The 21,369-nt window shown below is 33.1% G+C and overlaps 4 protein-coding genes across 4 annotated transcripts; 3 read left to right on the plus strand and 1 right to left on the minus strand.

The window, feature by feature from the left end:
• The first annotated feature begins 243 nt into the window (after positions 1 to 243).
• LOC131657751 (uncharacterized) lies at positions 244 to 1,360 on the plus strand. Its single transcript, XM_058927115.1, has 2 exons — positions 244 to 1,128; positions 1,289 to 1,360. Exons 1-2 carry the CDS (start codon positions 244 to 246, stop codon positions 1,358 to 1,360), a joined length of 957 nt encoding a protein of 318 aa, XP_058783098.1.
• An 11,574-nt stretch (positions 1,361 to 12,934) lies between these two features.
• LOC131660751 (ylmG homolog protein 2, chloroplastic-like) lies at positions 12,935 to 15,080 on the plus strand. Its single transcript, XM_058930060.1, has 3 exons — positions 12,935 to 13,307; positions 13,389 to 13,591; positions 14,626 to 15,080. Exons 1-3 carry the CDS (start codon positions 13,053 to 13,055, stop codon positions 14,888 to 14,890), a joined length of 723 nt encoding a protein of 240 aa, XP_058786043.1. The 5' UTR covers positions 12,935 to 13,052; the 3' UTR covers positions 14,891 to 15,080.
• Positions 15,081 to 15,551: 471 nt separating this feature from the next.
• LOC131657752 (uncharacterized) lies at positions 15,552 to 15,893 on the plus strand. Its single transcript, XM_058927116.1, has one exon. It carries the CDS (start codon positions 15,552 to 15,554, stop codon positions 15,891 to 15,893), a length of 342 nt encoding a protein of 113 aa, XP_058783099.1.
• Positions 15,894 to 17,657: 1,764 nt separating this feature from the next.
• On the minus strand, positions 17,658 to 19,816 carry LOC131655233 (uncharacterized). The gene is made up of 2 exons (XM_058925125.1): positions 19,532 to 19,816; positions 17,658 to 18,419 (listed from the first exon to the last, which is right to left on the minus strand). The coding sequence occupies exons 1-2, from the start codon at positions 19,620 to 19,622 to the stop codon at positions 17,815 to 17,817; spliced, it is 696 nt and encodes a 231-aa protein (XP_058781108.1). The 5' UTR covers positions 19,623 to 19,816; the 3' UTR covers positions 17,658 to 17,814.
• Between the last annotated feature and the right edge of the window lie 1,553 nt (positions 19,817 to 21,369).

Below are 21,369 nucleotides of genomic sequence, written 5' to 3' on the forward strand. Positions count from 1 at the left end.
TGCTTTTGTAGATAGTTGTGCAAATCTGCATGGAATACAACAAATATTTTAACTTTATAATTATTACTTACCTAAATTTGACTGATTTAAATATTTTAATAGTAGATTCAACCATCATTAATTTTAGGACGGCTACTCTCTACTGTGTGTACTAACTATTTGTATTCCCCATAATTAACTTCACCATTCCTTTTTCTAATAGTTGCGGAAGCATTCAATGTGATGATGGAAAAGGCGATAGATATGGGGAAATTTCAAGGATACAAATTTGATGAAGGAAATGAGAGGTTTTCACACTTACAATACGCGGATGACACACTGATTATTTGTGAGAAAGCGTGGTCAAATATTCGATGCATCAAGGGGGTAAGTCTCTTATTTGAGGCAATGTCCGGGCTAAAAGTCAATTTTCACAAGAGTTCGCTAGTGGGGGTCAATGTATCTCATAACTGGTTGTTGGAGGCTGCAAACGTTCTAAACTGTGGCATCACTGATCTCCCTTTTGTGTATCTTGGGTTACCAATCGGTGCAAACCCAAAGCGGATGGAAACTTGGTCCCATGTGTTAAGCACGGTGAAATCAAGGCTATCGGGCTGGAAGAATAAACATCTCTCTATTGGAGGTCGAATAGTAATTCTAAAATCAGTCCTATATGCGATTCCGGTTTACTACCTATCCTTCTTCAAGGCTCCGACAGGTATTATTCTTAAACTTGAATCTATTTTTAAACAGTTCTTATGGGGGGGTGGCGAGAATGAGAGGAAAATCAATTGGGTTAAGTGGGATAAGGTTTGTAGGCCAATTGAAGAAGGGGGGTTGGGTATTAGAAGATTAGGGCTGTTCAATTCGGCCCTATTGGGAAAATGGAAGTGGAAAATTAGAGTAGAAAAGAAAGGAATTTGGTTTGCGGCATTAGTAAATAGATACGGGTTAAACGCGGAGGCTTTTTGTACGGGGGCAAGAGGAAGCTCAAGTTGGTGGACTGAGTTATGTTCATTGGACTTAGGGAGTATGGAAGATAGAAGTGAGTATTCTGTTAAGGATGTGTACAAAAACATATCAGCTACAGGTAACGACGAGCCTATGATTCCATGGTCAAAATTATGGAACAAAGCGATTCCTCCAAAGGTATCGTGTCTGGTATGGAGGCTGGTCCAGAATAGAATTGCAACAACTGACAACATAGTCAAAAGGGGCATAGGGTTGCAGGGTCAGGTCGGTTGTGTAGGAGGGTGTGGGAGCGAGGAGTCGGTATCACATCTGTTTTTCGAATGTAAGTGTTTTGCAGGTGTATGGAGCAGCATTTGCAAGTGGCTGGGAGTTGCAGCAGCTCTGCATAATGAAGGCTGGCACCACATGAGCCAGTTCGAAAATCTATTATGTGGCGGAAATTCGATGTCCCTAAAGCTTCGAGTGTTGTGGTGCGCTTGCATTTGGTGCATTTGGAAGGCTAGGAACAACAAAATCTTCCGAAACGAAGATATTCATATTATCAAGGTGATAGAGGAGACAAAAATTTACTCTTGGAAATGGCTCAAGATAAAATCGAAATTGATCATGGACGATTTTGCAAGTTGGTTTTTAAATCCTAAGGCATGTCTCGGAATAATGGCAGACAGATCTTAGGCTATGTCGGGTCAATGTAATAAGATCTTGGGGCGTCGACACTGTTTTGTTTTGTGCATCAGCAGAATTGAGACAGGGGCCTGCATTGACGAACTTGGAATGACTGGTAGTTGATGCAAACCCGTATTGGTGTGCAGGTTTGTTGGAGTTGAACTTACGGTACCGCTGTGAGCATTGATTAATGGCTGAGCAGCAGCAATGTGATAGATTTCTGTGATCTGCTCAACCATCTTTTATTGGCTTATTATTATATGAATCTAGGAGATGGTTCTGGTGTGTAGCTTTGTTCTATTGTATATCAACTTACTACATTAGTAGTAGAACACTTGTATGGTGTATCTTGACATTTTGCACTCCTTGTGCTGGTAGTAATATACTTATTTGGCTGTTTCAAAAAAAACTTCATTCCAAACAAACTAAATAAATAAAAACTCATATTTTCATTCCACACATCGACGAAAACCGAAGGTCCTTCTCTCTTTCTCTTCACTACTTTTCCCCTTTTATTTTCTTTCTCTCTCATTTTGCTTCTTTTCTCTTTTTGATTCTTTCTTGCATGCACTTTACTATGAAAGATTGCTTAATGCTTGCAAAGCCAAATTTTTCAGAACCCTAACCTTCTCTTCTCACAACAAAAAAGAATCCATTTCAAAATACCAATTATTTGTTTAATCAATATCAATATCAAGTTTAACAATTTACCAAAACCATAGCCAAAACCACTCACAAGATGCTCGAAACGATTAAATACTTGATCGGTTGGCCCGGTCTAAGAGGATTTGGATCCAAATCCACCGCCGAACAAGTTACCGAAACCCACGGCGAACTTTGTTCAATAACCGCCATCAGGTAAATTGTTTTTTCAGATGTACTCTAATGCTCTCCGCAGACTCATATATTCTGCTTTTAGATTCTTGATTTGTTAAATTGTTATAATCTTTTTTATAGTGTTGTTGTCTTAATGATTTGATTTGTATTTCAGATGAAGGGCTGTGATGATTTGGAAACTTGATTGGGGATTTGAGTTTAGGAAACTGAATTTGGTTTTGGTTGATTGTGTCAGGGAACTTTGCTTCTTGCTTCCATTGTTGTTGGTCTGCTTAGTAATTTTCACTTTTTGAATAACTCACCCTCTATGATATTAAGTTCTACATTTTTAACTTTTGTTGAAATAGATTGCACTTCCTAAGGGACTGTTAATTTTGTTTTTGGCAGAAAAGAAGCTGAAAATGCTATAGTGCACATAAGTGATTAATTAATCAAATTTCATTGTATTGTTTATAAGTTCTCTCAAAAAGAAAAAGTTGACCCTTTTTCTTTAATGATTTTTTTTTGCAGGTTATACTCACTCAACTCACTAATAATTATATTTAAAGGTTAGTTTATGATATAATATGCAGTGTTCTTATATTTTTGTTTGGATATATTTTTTTATGTAATGAACATCATATCACTGATTTCTTTTGCACACCAGTAAGATAATTTCATTTTTCTGCGATTGATTTCACATCAGATCCTAATAACTTCATTTGTTTTTTATTTTCATTATGATGTTTTATGTTAATATTGTTGTTTATAGGTACTTCTTAATTTTTCATCCTTTTACATGTTTAAAATATTCCTATCTCATTGCGTTGATGTTTTTTTAGAACACAAGTATGTCTAATCTTTGCAAAAAAAAATAGTTTTCATGCAATTGGCATCACCTAAGATCTTATTACTTCATTTGTTTTCTGTTTTTCTATTTTGATGTTTTTTGTCTTCTTCATTGTTCATCCTTTTTCATGCTTGCAATATTACTATTTCATTGTTTTTGATGATATTGATATCTCATTCGTTACTTCTGTTTTTGGGTCATCTTAGTTTAAGATCTCAATAGCAAATTAGATAATACATGTTATGTCATCTTGGCTCTTTCACTCTCCTGTTTAATTATTCTTCTTTGTTGCAGGTATGAAGTTTTTGTCATCTTTAAATTGAAAGAGCATTGGGCGGTTGGTTCAATATATTATCAAGTGCATGTTACTTTAAAACAAGTATTCTTGATACTAATATATTAGCTTTACAATGGTGTCACTTTTATTATGTTTCTAATATCTTAATTTTGGTGAAATCTTATAGATCATTTGATTTCTTTCTTCCCGTCTCTCTTCAACTACCAGTAAAGGAGCTTCGAAATTCTTTAATGTCTCCAATGAATGTGTTTCAGATCAATGTACGAATACATGTTTTGAAAATACTCAAAACACACTATTATACTGTATTTATATATTTTAGATTGACCTCCTTATTTTGTGAACAAATAAGGTTGAATTTTATAGTTATATCATGTAAAGAAAAAAAGACATTATCAAGTTTAATGTTTTTTTACTTGATTTCAAATCCCACAAAAAGTTAACTGCAGTACATTGGTTTTTATGTTGGTACCTAAATGATGTTATATTACCATTGTTACTGGAATAATTTTGATTGCTTCAAAACATAAAAATTGTGCAAAATATTGATTGATAATTCTATTTTACAAAGATACTAATATGTTAAATCATTTGTTTTTTTTTTTGCTTCGTGACCATTTTGTTTATAAAATTTGTTTAGTATATAATTCAATAATAATTGTATTTTGATTTAGTCTAACAAATATTTAAGTAAATAACATCCATAAGTATTACTACTAAGTAATAATCAAAAGTTGTATTTTTTTCTTCTTAGAATTTGTGAAATTTTAGTAAGTTATTATTACGATTTTATCCATTGGTGGGTAATAATAGACAAGAGCAATTGTTTGAATTTCCATTATAGTTATAAATGTGTAATTTAATATTCTAATTATGCTAATAAAACAGTTATTTTAATATACTTTATAGTCATATTTTGATAATTACTGTGAAAATAAATTATTTAATGTGTATTAAATAAAATGAGATTTCCCAATAATGTTTTACACCATTCCAAAAGCGCATGTATTATTGGTATTCATATTTATCTTATCTCCTTAAAAAAAAAATATTTAATCATTCTTTTTGTAGTGTTGGAACCTCAAAATATCACATTCATTCTCAAATTTTTGCCCAATGAAGTATATATTTTTAAAGATTAAGATACTTATTAGTCATGATAGCTCATTTAATTAAAATTATTAATATTTTCATTTTAATACTATAATAAAAAAAATTGAATACGTAAGTGGAATAGACTAATAAACTAAATTTAAGATCTCAATAAATGAAATTAATTATATTTTAATTGACATTAATTTATTAATGTTTAAGTTATTTTAGATATATGACCACAAGTACAATAAATATTAATTAACAAAATTACTCAAAAATAAATAAATTTTTTTATAATAGCTTTTGTATTTTTGAATATATGATAAAAACATGTTTTTAAATTTTGATAAATAATTTTCAATTAGATTAAATATAGGGAGTCCCATAATGCTGAAAATAGAAGAAGTTTTACTATGATAATAAAAAAATTGATTTTGCTTCATGAAACATTCATAACACATTATTATTTAAGATTTTCGAAATATTTTAAGTATATTTTATGATTTTCATTTTAATTGTTTTGGAGAAAAAATTTGTTTTTTTCAATTGCCGTTTTTAAAATTCATTCCAACATTATTATTCATTTGTAAATAATGCATATTTATTTATTAGCACAACAAACAAAAATAGATATATCATTTGTAAATAATGCATTTTTAATTGGTTCATTTGATTTTTAATTATTATTTAATCAAGAATACTCATATTTAATTTTACGGGATGCATTTAAAATATTAATTAATTCAATTGTAAAAACCGGAATAAGTTACAAATACAATTATTTTTGTGAAACGGGAATAAGTTCTAAATATTTTTAGAAATGGAAATAAGTCAACTGCTAATACAATTATTTTTGTGAAACGGGAATAAGTTACAAATATTTTTATAAACAGAAAAAAGTTATAAATATTTTTAAATGTTCATACAATTATTTGTATAAACGGAATTAAGTTATAAATATTTTACTTATCACATTCCATTTTAAAAAAAAAAATTCTTTTAAGTTTTTCAACAATTGTTATTTGTTCAAGATTTGTGATAGATTCAATATAAAACTTAACCGTCTTTAAATTTATTTTCTATTAGATGATAAAATCATTTAATATCAATAGTATCCATAAATTTACAATACAGAAAAATTTAAAAATTATAGGCATGCCCGACGAGCCGAACCTATTTTTTTGACGGGCCGACAAAATATTTACTTAAATTGAACAATATTAGAGATCATATGTTTAATGACTTCTCAATTACTATAACATGTGTTTTTTAACCGATATTAGAGATCCTATGTTCAATTTATTAAATCTAATCATATTATTAAACCAATATATTTTTTTGGTGTATAATATATTTTATTTTATAATATTTGTTAAAAGAAATTGTAAAATTAAAATTATAAGTAATTATAAAAATTCTAACCATGTCTGACGGGCCAAACCTGTTTTTCACCATATATTTAGTTTAATAGCAATTACCAACTCTATATACTCATAACAACTACTACAACTTGATAAATTAAATTAATATTTGTATGACTTCATATAAATTAATATCTTTTTTTTACTATAACTATATAATATTTATTTAATATTTATTTCGACTTTACGTGACCCGTGCAAACGCACGGGTCCATTGCTAGTGTTCTATTAATAATTCAAACAAAGTAAATATAAATTATTTTAGTACTAATGATACGACATTAATGGAAATGTCAAACTATTGATCTTTTGACATTTAAATAAGTCATATTTTTTATAATTGACCAATTATATATATTTGCGAAAATTTAAGGCAATGTTTGACACAAAATAAATAAATTATTATTTTTCATCAAACAGACAATTTCTTCGCAGGCACTATCACGGTCATTTATATTAATTTGACAGTTGATCGCATCCTACGCCTCATCATACGTGTTCGATTATATCAATCAATTCTCCTATTTAAAATGGGAAAACGTCATCTCTCAAATTTTCAAATCCTTTCTCATTTAAATTCCATTTTTTACTCTTTTATTGCCTTAGGGGTTGGAGTGTTAACTTTGTAGGTTAGCCCCTTTCCACCACATTGAAAGCTTTGAACCATCCTCAATAAAAATTTATATCTCTTTCGATCAAAACACATATCTTCGTTTCCTAATCGTCTATATCCGACTTCAAACTCTCCTCCTTCAAATCTTCCATCAGATTCATCAAACGATGGCAGCTTCCAAAGCCACTTGCTCTACCGTCCAACGACAAGTCGTTGTTGCCGTTGAAGAAGTCAGAAATGCTCCACCTCCTCTTTAAGGGGCAAACTATCAAGTCTTTGACAACTACTACATATGTTTCCTCGCCATAAGATCATGTCCAACTTTGGAAAAATCTGGAAGTGTTCATTAGATCTACATTGCAGTTCCACATAGGCGAACCTTCACTCAGACCTCCACCACACTACTACAAAGCATACATACGGTGAAGATATATTACCAGACCATTTATTAACTATAGTAATATCTTATTTTTTACACGCATTATTTTTTTATATTTTATGAAGAAACATTTCATCACAGTTTTTAAATCTAACCGTGGTCATAGAATTTGATAGACAAGCTTCGAATCTCAGCATCGACATTTTTCCATTTTTTCAAAAAAAATAAGCATGTGACCCTTAACATTTTTTTATTTAAAAATTAAGAGTATAACAACTACACTTGTTTCATTCAACCGTATTTATATGTTCCATATTTCACTACGGTTGTTTCTTGCAACCGCTGTGAATTTCTTTTCACCTAATAAAAACATAACAGGCAATTAATTCCGTTCGAAACACATAAGGGTGCTCTAGCGAACAAGACGGTGGCGATATCAAAATCGTCATCTTCATTCATTTATGAAAACAAATTTCTTTTTGGAAACTAATTTATGGAGGCGACAACTTTGTTGTTCATTTCTTGTTCACTCCCATTGTGGTGATGGTACTACTTTATGAAAGTTTATGTTCTTCGCTAGGGTTTCTTTTTTAACATAATGACATTGTGATGTCTATTGTTCATGTTGATATGCTTTAGGTTTTGGTGTTGTTAGAGGAAGTAAATGGCAACATGCACTAAGAGAAGGAAATTCTTTTATTCATTAAGAAAACATTACATTTTGGATAATTTTATTCTCCATCCCTCTTTTCTTCCACTTTGGAGGCCCCAGCACACATGTCTTCAGACTTATGAACCTTTAAAGTTGAAGCTTCCTAAGACTTTTTGTTGTCTTCCTTTGCTTGTTTCTTCATCAGCTTGATAATCCCCTTCTTAAAATTCCTCTTTTCAGCCTTATATTGTTTATGTTTACCCATTTTAGTTGTAATGTGATATGGATGTTTACGTTTACCCATTTTTATAAGAAGAAATATGTCTTGAAGACTATGCATCAAGAATCTGACTTTGACTATCTTGAAGACTATGCATCAATAATTTGACTTTGACTATCCTAAAGACTATGCTCAAATTCTCTCTTATCTCTTTTTTTACCTTCTATGTGTAGATTCTTGTGCCTACTTCATATGAAAAACATCAAGAAGGAATATGAGAAAAGTAACAAGTAAGTATTTTATATTCTTCATTCATAATTTACTGTAAGTTATAATTTTTAAGGTTATTCACTGACAACTATTTTTATTTGAAATTATAGGTGTTTATTTGTATGTTGTTTGTTAATAAATGGTATTTCATGTCCAGCTAGCAAGTGGTTATGGGTCTCTACTTATTAGTGATGTAGTTAGAAATACTTATTAGTGAACATGGATCTAAATAGTTCCGAACTTGTGTTCGCTGTGGAAATATTATATGAGTCTTTCATATAATATTTCCATAGAGAACACATGTTTTCAAGTCTTCATAGCTTCCATGAACGGTTAGTTATCGAGTTCGCTCAATCTATCTTAATTATTTTATTTTTTGTTAGTGAATTTGTTATATCATATGTGATTGCTTGTTTCACTAAGCACTCATTGAACGTGCATTTATTTAAATGGATTTTTGAGTTAATAATAAAAAAAATTAAATTATTCTTGAAAAACAACTTTGACGATATCCAATATTTTTTAGAACTGCATCCATATTGTACATCATAATTTCCTCTTTAGCCTATAGAATTTTAGTCAATGCCATAAGTTCTTCAAAACAATGTTGATAAATGGATGTCAGTTTGTGTCTTTCACACAAATCTTGATGTTTGAAAAATAAACTAGAAAAGAAGAGGAAATCAAATTTTGTGTGAAAGACTTAAAAGATATCCATTTATCAACATTACTTTGAAGAATTTGATATTGAATCAAATTCTACGGGTTCCTCCATGAATTACGATATGCATGCAATTCGAAAAACATTGGATCGTTTAAGTTGTTTTTCAAGAATAATTAAAATTAGATTTTTATCTTAAAAAATCCATTTGAATTGTTGTATATGATTAATGAGGGGCAAGGAAGAATAAATAATCCCATATTTCATAATAAACTCTTATCTATACCACAACTGTTCTGATATATACCGGTAGTGAAATGCAATTTTTTAAGTGTTTTAATTTTGGTTGCAACTGGGTATCAAACCCATGAACCTACATTTATGACAACACTTGTTTAAGCTAACTCTTGCGATAGGTAGTGCGTTACATGGTTTATCATAACGACCATACAACTGTAAAGGAAAGCATCATACATACAATCATATCTTACCTCACAACGGTTGGTCAATCGTGGTTGTAAGACTTCTCCAACTGTTGTGGTATCACTTTTCTGTAGTAGTGCCATTACCTACTAGGCTTGGGAGATAAATGCTTTCGGAATTTCAATTCTTGCAGGCTAATCTTGGCTTCCAAGGAGCCAACAACCTTTTGAACAACGTATGCCAGATGGTGCAGCAGCATAACTTCCAGACCTTGATGGAGATGCTTACTAGAACTGAAGAAAGTTTACACAACGTCAATCCGATGAACAATATTATACAAGAGGCGGCTTTACATAAAACTACCATTCCTAAACCTAAAAGGGATCCAAAAGAGATTTTGAGGTTACAAAGCAACCGGTGGCAGAAACATCGTACTCCTTTCCTCAGTCCCGAAGGAAGAAGAGGTAGACATACTCCTTTCGAGGTTCGCCACCCTAGAAGAAGGGAAAGATATGAGGAATATGCTCTCATTCAAACACGAAAGAAAACCCATGTGTCTGCTCACATCATATAGAGTATAATCCCCAAGTCTTTGGAGAAGTTGAAGAAGTTAAATGTAGCCAAGAAGACATGGAAGAGGAGAGGATCACTAAAGATGGTGAAAACAGTGCTTTGAATGTAAACTTTGAAGACTCCAAGAATGATAAAGGAATTGATGGAGAGAAAACAGTTGGTGATGAGGAAGTACCATGTGAAAACCAAGTGAAGAGAAAGGGAATATGCAAGGTAAAAGGAAAAGGGAATGGAAAGGACAAGGCAAAGCTAAAGGCATGGGAATAGGGAAAGCCAATGTTATGAGACCAAATAAACAAAGGGTAGTGGAAGGATAATGTGAAGAGAGTGGTTCACTTAATGATGTGAATGAAGTGAAGTCTTAAAGTAAAATTTAAGAGGATTAAGTGACGTTGAGGAGTATGAAAGTGATGAGTTAACTCACAAGTATGATATCAAAGATGATGAGATTATAAATGATAATTTTGTTACCTTCAAGCTTCCTAAAAGAATGAAAGACTGCAAGTGGTAAGTGAGTGCTTATTTTGTAACAAAGGATGGATTTAAAGAGAGAACAAGAACCTATGCTATAAACTCTGGAAGGAACCTGAAATTTAAGAAAGATGATAAAAAAGGATGAGAGTGATATGCAAGAAAGGTTGTTCGTGGGAGGCATACTGTGCAAATATCCAAAATGAAGAGACTTGGCAATTGAGGAAAATAGTGGACAAGCATACATGTAGTAGGGACTACAGGGTTAGGTTCTTTAATTCCAAATGGTTAGGAAATAAGATTCAAAGCAATGCTAGAGAGAATCCAAATTTGAAGTTGAGTGATATCAAAGAAAAGACACATGAAAAGTGAAATGTAGGGATCGACAAGACAATTGCATATAGACTAAAGACATTTGCTGTTGATATTGTGGATGGTACATTTAGGGAGAAATATAAAAGAATTCATGATTATGGGCATGAAGTGTTAGGGGAAAATCCTGGATAAACTGTTAAAATTACAAGTCAACCATTTCAAGGCGAAGAGAAAAACAGTGAAAGGTCGATAGATCCTCACTTCCAAAGGATGTACATATGTTTCAAAGCTTGCAAAAATATTTTTTTCAAGCGCATACCTATTATAGGATTGGATGGGTGTTTCTTAAAGAGATAGTATAGTTGTAAAATACTAGATGCCATTGAGAGGGACCCAAATGATCAAATGTTTCTAATTGCATTTGTTGTTGTTGAGGGTGAAATTAAAGACACATGGAGATATTTTTTGGAATTATTGATAGCTGATTTAATAGGAGTTAGGTTATGCAACACTTACACCTTCATAAGTGACAAGTACAAAATTTAAACCAACTAAATTACATTGATAAATTCATGACAACACACTACATTGTTACTAACACAACCAAATTACATTGATAAACTCATGACAGATACAAAATTCAACCTAACCAAATTCCCAACCTATTTAAAATACATTGTTACAAATACAAGATCCCAACCACAATGAATATTTTCAACCATCCTTTAGAGTGGAGAACCTCGTTCTTCAAATTTGAAATTTTCTTCTTTTGTCATTCAATCTTCAAATCTCTTTCATCAACTATTTCATTTTCTAACCACTTGAAGAAAATACAACCTTTTTTCATTTGTTTTCTATAATTTCTACAACCCCAAAATTTTCTTCCATAGTTGACACTGTTCATATCACTAATATATCGAAGAACACTTTCATCTTGGCAAAAACACACCACCCTCTTGTTTCTACGAAGCACATATCTAGCTGTCCCAAAGCTTTGATGGTTTGACAATCAAACACTGCTTGCATTCTTTGACATTAGGGAAACAAATGAAAGAAAACACGACAAACAATAAAAAACAAAAGAAAACGAAAGCTGGAAGATGAAAACAAATTGAAAACGAAAGCTGGAAGATGAAGATTCAACCCTAAATTTGAAAACAAGCTGCAAGATGAAGAATGTGGATAGAATCTAAAAACAAAACAAAAGCTACAAGATGAAGAATCAACTCTAGAGTGCAAATATAACACAAATGCTGAGTCAACAAGTTACATTTGCCTACTTATCATACCACGTAGAGCTGTCAAATAGGCCGGCCCGGCCCAGCCCGCTCCGGCCCGGTGGACTAACGCGTTTTAATGGGCTGGCCCGGCCCAGCCCAATTGTTAAATGGTCCACATAAAATGAGCCCAGCCCATTTTTCAAAGGCCCGTGCGGCCCAATGGGTCAGCCCGGCCCGTATTTCAATATTATAATTTTAATTTTATAAAAAAGATGTATTGGATAAATGCAATACAACATAAGTAGAAAGTCATCATAAACGTATATAAGTGATGTTTAAAATATTTATCCATAAATATATATATATATATATATATATATATATGAATACCACAAAATCATCTATGTAAAAGTATAAAGCAACATCACATATTCACAACCATTTCCTTGATCACATCATTTTAAAAATATATCTTGATCCTCTTTAACTTTTCTTTATGACTTGAAAACACATTTATAAAATCATATCTTATCTCAATATTTTTTCTCCAAAATTTACTAAAATCTTTTTTTAATGGGCCAGCCCGAAGCCCGCTTGGCCCGACCCGGCCCAGCCCATAAAAAACATAGGCCCAGTGGGCTGGCCCAAAAAGACAGGGTCGTGTTTTTTCCAGGTATTTTCTGGCCCGGCCCGCGCTAAATTGAAAGGCTTATGGGCCGGTCCAATGGGCCGAGCCCATTTTGACAGCTCTAATACCACGTAGTCACTACTTAATATTTTTTTGACAAAAACTAATGAAAAAGATCATCTAAATTATTTATAACGTTTTTTATTTAAATAATTAAAGTAAAAATATTTAATTAAATTATGATACATTGAATGCACGCGTTTTAAGAATTTTTTTTTATAAATATCTCATTAACTTGTGCCCTTGGGGTACATGTTAGCTTTTTCCCAAATACTAATTATGCCTAATCAAAAGAAAGCGCTTTCAATTTTTTATTAATAAAAAAAACAACCCATAGATGTGGTGTGGGTGGGGTGGGAGTTGGGGGAATATACTACTACACTTCTATCTTCATTATCTTCTTTAGATAGTTTATCTTATCGCAGGACCCATAACCTGGCCTCAGGTTATCCTGTTTCATCTCCATACAAATGGCTCCGAATGCTACCGACTCAGAAACTAACAACAGCATCTCCTTCCATTCAACAAATCCTCAATCACCATTCCTAATCGCACTCCCATTCTTCAAACTCCCCATCTCCAATTTCCCCACTCCCCAACTCCCCACCTCCATTTCCAACGCAGTTGATCAATGTTCCAAACTTCTCCATTCCCTCGCTTCTCAAAACCCTATCTTGAACAAACTACTCTCTATTTCCTCTCAATTCCATGACACATGCTTCCAGGTAATAAATGTACTAGTAGTAATTTTTTGTGATTTGGTTATGTGTATTGTAGTGGGAGTTTTGATTTTTGTGGTTTATCAGATTCGGTGCAGTAACTATAGGAATAAGAGATTGGTGAATAATCATCTCAATTTTGCTGCTGTTTTGCCTGGAGATTCTGTGGCTGGGTTAGTGGTGGCTAATGGACTTCAGAATTTTTTGAACCTTTACAATACTTTGATTGTTTGTAGGCTTGTTCTTACATGGTTTCCCAATGCTCCTCCTGCTCTCGTTACTCCTCTCAGGTGAGTGAATTGCCCATTCTTTTATTCGTTTGTTTTGTTAGCCACAATGTGCCAATTGTGAAATAAATGTAAATATTGATTGATGAAATATAGTTTAGAACTTAGAGTTATATTCAGTGTCGAAAAAGTGGTCAACAGTCTGAATTAGAATGGTTGGAGAGAGTGTTGGGGAAACATTTATAGTAGAAAAGATGCTGGAAAATAGATTTACGTGGTTTGGACATGTAAAAAAGAAAACTTGGAGATTTTATGGTAAGGAGAGTAGATCAGATGGAGAGGAGTCAAACGACTAGAGGTGGAGTAAGACCTAGAAAAACTATAAGAGAAGTTATTAAGAAAGATCTTGAGATTAACGATTTAGATAGAAGCATGGTTTTGGATAGAACATTATTGCAGAAGTTGATTCATGTAGCCGTCTCCACTTAGTGGGATAAGGCTTGGTTGTTGTTGTTGGTTGGAGAGAGTTTCTTATGGGAACACAGAATCAATATAAACTCTAAAGCTTATGTTCCATGAGGGGATAAGAAGGCATTTAAATAATATACTTTGTTGATGAAATGTAATGATGTGATACTAGGGGAATATATACTCAGAAAAATATGATGCTTATGACTTATGAGGTGTTTAGTTTAAGTTGAGGAAGGTCAAAATGAGTTCATAAGATGGAACATGTTGGGTTGTGGACTAGAATGCTATTAGAAAGGGACTCTGATTTTTTGCAGTCAGAGAACCCTGATGTCAATGATTTGGAAGCCGTTTGATTGAAATTAGATGGTTTAGAATTTAAGCTCGATAAATAAATTGAAAACATTGTAAAACAATGTTCGAAATCGGATGTTGAAATATCGATGCATTCACTATTTGACTGAGGGAATCCATTTCCATGAGAGTACTTGCGTAGTGGCATGCAAGTAAAATATAATAAATTACCTTAAATTACCAAAACATTTGATTCTGTTATTTCATCTCTTATGCATATGATGCTATGATCTAATTTCTGCGTGTTGAATAAAATGATTTTTTGCTTAATTCAGCACCGTATGTGACCCGTATCTGAACGTATTCCGTGGACTTATCCCTCCTATTGGAGGACTGGATCTCTCTCCCATCCTAGCATTTCTTGTCCTGAATGCCTTCACCAGCACTGCTGCAGCACTCCCTGCTGAGCTTCCAATCACAGAACAATCTAAACAAGGTCTTGAAACAAGATTACAGTCTACAGATGTTACTTCTTCACAGAACAAATGGATGAGGCGGCTTCAAGGGATCGGGTCAAAGACCTCCACAACTGCAGATTAGAATATCACAATGCTTTCGATTGTACCTCTGCCTGTTTATTTATTTAAATAGGTTTCTGTTGTAACTTCGGCTATCATAGTTCTAGGCAACACAATTTTCGAACCTGCGATTCCTATGATTTTTTTTTTTTTTTGTAAAAACCTCTGAATTTATTATAATCATATTAATACCTTTTTTTATCCGCCTTGAATTCTCCTACCGTTCATCCTCTTAAATAAGCTAGATTTTGCAATTACACATGATTTGTGATTTGTTAAGCACATATAATATCAACCATTGGTATTATTTACTTTACTTTCTAAAGTGAATTGCTCACTGTAAAAGAACCATAGTAGAAACAGACAGCATCAGATTCCAGATGAAATTTGAGCAGGAGGAGAATATTATGATTTATGAGTAGAGAATCTGATTCATAATCATATCCATGCAATGTAACAAGTATAAAAGCTACTGAAATAGCCTTTCAGAAACATCCATGTGATTTCTAGTCCTTACTACCTTGCTTTGAAAAAGTAGGATTCCAATCACCATATTAACATTATGGTGGTGGTTTTTCCCTAACAGTTCCACCATATTCATTTCTGCGAAAAACAAACAAACATCAGCTATCCACAGGGAACGAACCAAGGACCAGGGTCACTCAAAAATCATAGCATAGTGAATGGAACTTGAAGCTTTCAGAAGAGGAAGCAGATTTTCGTTATATGAGAAACTAGCCACCATAGGTTTGGTGGTTCTAGCCGTGGCCTCTCCTCTTTATATGGAGCGCAAGCCAGAGAGTGACAGTGACTTGGAAGATGAGGAACAGCCCATAAACATTTCTGTTTGGCTGCCTTTGCTACTTCTTTTATTGATTTTGTGCATAGCTTTATCAGCTTACTTGGACCAGAGCTTTGCTGTGTTTGATCGTTACTGGATTCATAGAGTCTGCGGTTCTTCAGGCGGTATTTTTGTGACTATTACTGTTCTTATTCTTATTTTGAAGTGGAAATCATCTATGTAAGGTCATGTGATACTCAAACAGTGTTGTTGTGAGATATTTTATAAGTGTGTAAGAATCTCTTTTGTGCCATATTTTGTGAAGAAATTGATAGCCATTTTGTAATCTCAATGGCGAGAGAAGTAAACATCTTATCAAATTTTGATAGAATTTAGCTAAAGTACTAATGTGACTGTTAAATAAAATAGAAAACTCAACTTAGTGATAAAAAGTATGCTAAAATCACTAGCAAAAAGAACAACAATTCCTAGTCATTCTACAATTGTTAAAACTACAAAAAGAACAACAGTTCCTAGTCATTCTACAATTGTTAAAACTAAAACATAAGTTATTAGTTCATGCTCGTTTGGAACAAATTAAATAGTAATACATAAGAGAGATGAGTGATATAGTCAAATCAATGTTTGACATTTTTAGGTACAACGGGATGATGTTTTAGTCAACTTCTCATCTGTACATTCTTTTCTAAAAAATTTCACAAAACTTTTCTAGACACTATCATACACCTTCTCCGAGATATATATAATAAGGTGTCGACTAATGTGCGGACATAGGGTGGGGACAAATGATTTCTCTCCACTACAATAAGTTGCATCAAGATTCAACCATAAGCTCTTATATTTTTACTTTAATTTTGAATATACTCACAAAACATATCCAAGAGCTAGCACTGAAATGCATGTTTTTTATAGATGATATTGTCTATTTGAAGAGTAAAAAAAGAATTTAAATAAGAGGTTCAAGACTTGGAGACGAGATTTAAAAATACATGACTTTCTAAGCGGAAGTAAGATGAAGTATATGAAATGTAAGTTAAGTAAAAGGAGAAGCGTTTATTATCTAAAGGTGAAAATTGGAGGTCATATCATCGCACAAGTCATGCGGTTTAAATATCTTGGGTTCGTAATATAAAATATTGGAGAAATAGAAGGGATGTAAACCAAGGAGTTCAATTTTGGCGGCTGAAATGAAGGAGTACTTAAGAGATTTTATGTGACACTAAGTACTGTTCAAGCTGAAAATTTTCTTTTATCGACCTACGGTAAAGACCTGCGATATTATATGGAACACAATGTTGGAGAGTTAAGATTAACACAACATAATAAGATTAAAGATGACAATATTATAGAAAATGTTGAAATAACACCTATAGTGGAAAAAGTTGTATAAAATAGATTTAAGTGTTTTGAACATATAGAAAAAGACTTATAGATTATGTAATAAAAAGACTAGAGGTATGTTTGGATTCACGTTGCAACTCAACAAAATCACGGTGCAATATATTCTCACCGTAGAAATTAAGAAGCTAGTAGTTCAAGCTTCTATCAAACGCACGTTTTTTCACCGTGGAAATATTATTTCCAAACACACACTAGATCAAATGGAGAGAAATGAAGGAAGACCTAAAAAAGTTTTAAGAAAATTATTAAAAAAAGATCTCTAAATTAATAATTTGGATGATAGAATATTAAGACAAATGTTGATTTTACCATTTTGTTTTTTTTGTTTTTACCATTCACATATGATTATTTTTTGTTGTCTAGTAGTAATCTTTTCAAGTGTGATATGATTTTTGTTGTCTAGTAGTAATCTTTTCAAGTGTGATATGATTTTAAAGTATGATTATATTATGATTTCTCAAAAAAGCTTATTCAACAACTTCACCCGTTATCAGGGCTAGGGTACATTGCAGACTGTCCAAATCAATGCATCTTCAACTCCAATCTTAAAACAATTAATGCAAAACTTGAATTGCTAGACAAGAAATTTACAAGAGCCAATATCACACATTTCATAGGTAAACTTTAAAGATAGAAAGACAATTGGCAAGAGTATCTCAATAAATAACAAAATCAAAACCAATGGAAAGAAGAAAAAAAGAATAAAGTCACATAAATCAAGTGGAAATCCATACAATTCATGATCATAAAGGAAAAGCAAAACCCATTGCAATTGAAACTGAGGCAACAAACAGCCACATCAAATTGACCGGCGACCAATCATGAGCACCGCTGCATTCATCATTAGCTCCGCTATAGCAACCTGGTTTTGTTGCTTTAGCCACACCACCCTCAAAAGCAAAGGTGCTATTAGGTTTGCCATTGCCAAACAACACACACCAGAAATAAGGAGACCCTCCATCAGTACCAGTAACAGCAGCACCCACCTGAGTGTGGTTCTTACTGTATAGCAGGTCTAAGCTTTTCTGGTTTCTTATCAAGATTTCTGAAAACGCCTCCGGTGCATGAACATACTTAGTCTGGCACCCCAAGAAACGACCGGTTATAGGAGCAAGGGATGACGCCTTAACACCACAGGTTGGAGCAAAGATTTCAACAAATTGAGACTCCGGAGGCTTCTTGGCATCAGATCCACCAACAGCGCCACAATCACCCTGGTATGCCTTAATGTATTGTAGAGCGAGACATGCAAGCCCGGGATTGTCATATAGAGATGAATCCTTGTGAGCAGTTCTGTTTTTGTTAATCTCAGCTACTAACTTGTCTGCAGGGTTAGCAGTAACATTGGCTGCATAGTTGTTTTCATAATGTCACCCAGTGAGAATTTAGAAAACACACAGTGACAGTGAGTATATACTAGTTAATGCAATAAAGGAAATTTAATCATATATAGTATGTAAAGAAAAATGTACTGGTATATTCACAAAAGGCCCGCAAGAGGCGGCATAAGAGTTTTCGAAGGACATGCGATGCAATATGTCGCTCCAGCAAGTGTCCTAATCTCCCACTTATTGGAACGTGTGCCCCTTATCTATAATGGTCGCCCGCTAATTGAAATACTTGCACATTGATGAAGACACAGGGAATGACACGTCCTTACTTAGAAATTGCTTAGTAAGAAGAGTACAGGTCATGTTCTCTAGTGTAATAGGAGAAATAACTATAAATTCCCAAGCTCATGAGAGATAAAGGAGTTGTTAGTGCTTTCTTGGGTTTTAAGACCCAAACCCAAGAGGCTCTTATAAATACCTCAACTCTAAGGTTGAGGAAGGACATTCAATTCACTCATAAGACACCAATAAACATAGCTCCTCACCGTCCCTGAGTGAGTTTGCTTTGATACCACAACAATCCTAAAACTCTCTGACAGCCCCTATACAACTAGGCGTTGTCACACATTGTACATTTAGCAAGTACAAAATATAACTACGACGAGTCCGCAAATCCTATCTCAACTAACAAAAATCAATATTGTTAGGTTGAACACCATCATCCAGATTGGAACCCAGAACCTCGGAAAGAGTTTTTAGTGATTATAACTCATTCTGATTCCTACAGTTAACTAATTAGCAAAAGATAATAATGTAGTTGAAACTTACTTACAACTGAATTATAAGAAACTTCCATACCAACCAAGATTCAACAATATTGAAAAATGAAACTATTTTTCCCCTAGCAATTAAGATCTAGTCACAGCTGGCAGATTTACTGTGAAATGCCGGCATTGTAAAACTCATTTCATCTCAAAGGAGCAAACATTGATACAGATCACAAAGATTAACAGCAAAGGTATTTATAAAAAGCGATTCTATAACAGATCAAACTGAGTAACAGCAAGATTCCAAATCTGGAATCAAAACCAGTAGATAAAAAAGAAAAAAGAACTTGTTCAAGACTTACTTTGAGTAACAGCAGCAGTAGAGCCCGTAGAAGCAGCAAGAAAGAAGAAAAAGATGAAGAAAAGAAAGCAGACAGTGAAAGTTTTAGGCATTGTTACTGTTTCAGAGGAAACAGAAAATGAAGATAGATCTGTGTGTTGTTATTATGTCTGTTTCTGTGTTGAAAATCCACCAAACGAGTGGGTCTTTGGTAGCTCAAGGTAGGTTCTTAAAGTTTCTGGAAGTTTAATTATTATGAGATTATTATAAGGAAGAAAGTACGTTTCAATTAGGAAACTATACTCATTTCTTGTTAGTAATTTTATAATTAAACTAGTTCATTATCTGTCGGCGTGGTTAGGTTTATTATTGTAATTCAAAAAGAGGAATGGGCAAATTATCATTTGAAGGTTTTTAAGAGTTTCTTTTTCCTCTTTTCCTAAAACTGTTTTTAGTGGCACGTGATTTTCTTAATTAAGAGAATATGTTGAATCGGAGAAAAACTTGCATGGATACAAACATAAATCATGAGTGTTAGGAACAACCAATAAGAAAAGAGAATTTTTTTAATTTATTTAAAATTTAATTTCTTTTTAAATTGGATTCATGGGGTGGTTGTGATTGAGTAGGAGAGAGAACAAAATATTTTTTATTTTTTAATTAATAAAAAATTGTGATTGGTTGTTTGTATAGCCACTTGTTATGTTTGTGCTCATGCAAGTATTTTTCGTTGAATCTCTTAACCACATGGCGAAATTTTAATTATGTTATCTGATTTCGTAGACACATATTTGAAAGTGCATTTCTATTTAAAAAATTTGATTTTTTACGTAGGTACATCTACGAAAGCGTTAAAAAACACAGTGAACGTTGGGAAAATTCAAAATATTTCAGTTCAGTAAATCTTCTGTAGATGTATCTACGAAACGTGTTTAAAATAGAGTGTTTCGTATATGAACCTACGAAATCTTCTGTTATATTTTAAATCAGCGTTATTTTACTCCAAAACGCCAATATTTTAAACAAAAATGGACATCAAATTATAGTACATTGCATGTGGTGTCTCTTTCACTTGTGCATTACTCTTGACTCAATGTAGACGCTCCCTATGATGGCCCAACATGCTTCTCCCATCTGACTCGATAACTAGATCTTCAAACTGATTAAGAGTAACAATTATACCACACTCATTTATTCTAAATTTTCCATTAAGCATGCAATGTTTAACCGCTGACAACCAATTTCCCATTCAGATCTAAATTAGTAAGTGTCACAACAAGAACTAAATAAGGTTCTTGGTCATTGGTTACATATATTTGTTCATCGTAGCCTCTTCAACTTGCTCATCATGATAAGGTTCTTGGTCATTGGTTACATTATCATCGTCTACCTGTATATCTACATCATCAACAGAATTCCACTGGGAGGTTTAGGCACAACATCAGTATAACTTCTACCATTAGATTTTGACTTATTTGTTTTATTAAAATATTTAATAGTTTGGTCTTCAAGAAATATCACATCACGCCTTCTAATAATTTTATTTTCAATTAGATCCCACAACCTTTAACCAAACTCTTTATGACCCAACAGTGGCATCAAAACCGATGGTTCAAGTAAGGGACCGACTCCTTGTATCAAAAGTCTTTTTGACAAGATGGTGGTTAGGGGACATGTCCCATTGTAGTTCGCAAACAAATGGACAAGTGTATGTGGATGAACGAGCTTCCACTTAAGAGGGATCATAGTGGATGGACTCACACTTGAGGGTTAGATTGTTGAGAAACAAGTGTGAGTCGTGCAAGTACCACATTGCTTGAAAAAATGGAGGAAGTGAGACGGCCCATACACCCCTTGGGT

Source organism: Vicia villosa, linkage group LG3 (genome assembly GCF_029867415.1).
Source record: "Vicia villosa cultivar HV-30 ecotype Madison, WI linkage group LG3, Vvil1.0, whole genome shotgun sequence".
Taxonomy (NCBI): domain Eukaryota; kingdom Viridiplantae; phylum Streptophyta; class Magnoliopsida; order Fabales; family Fabaceae; genus Vicia; species Vicia villosa.

Coding starts and splice junctions, on each gene's coding strand:
- LOC131657751 (XM_058927115.1), top strand. CDS start 244: ATGGGGAAATTTCAAGGATACAAATTTGATGAAGGAAATGAGAGGTTT. Junction 1,129..1,288: donor ACAAAGCGATTCCTCCAAAG/GTATCGTGTCTG, acceptor AGTGTTTTGCAG/GTGTATGGAGCAGCATTTGC.
- LOC131660751 (XM_058930060.1), top strand. CDS start 13,053: ATGGCTCCGAATGCTACCGACTCAGAAACTAACAACAGCATCTCCTTC. Junction 13,308..13,388: donor TCCATGACACATGCTTCCAG/GTAATAAATGTA, acceptor GTGGTTTATCAG/ATTCGGTGCAGTAACTATAG. Junction 13,592..14,625: donor GCTCTCGTTACTCCTCTCAG/GTGAGTGAATTG, acceptor TGCTTAATTCAG/CACCGTATGTGACCCGTATC.
- LOC131657752 (XM_058927116.1), top strand. CDS start 15,552: ATGGAACTTGAAGCTTTCAGAAGAGGAAGCAGATTTTCGTTATATGAG.
- LOC131655233 (XM_058925125.1), bottom strand. CDS start 19,622: ATGCCTAAAACTTTCACTGTCTGCTTTCTTTTCTTCATCTTTTTCTTC. Junction 18,420..19,531: donor TACTGCTGCTGTTACTCAAA/GTAAGTCTTGAA, acceptor ACAACTATGCAG/CCAATGTTACTGCTAACCCT.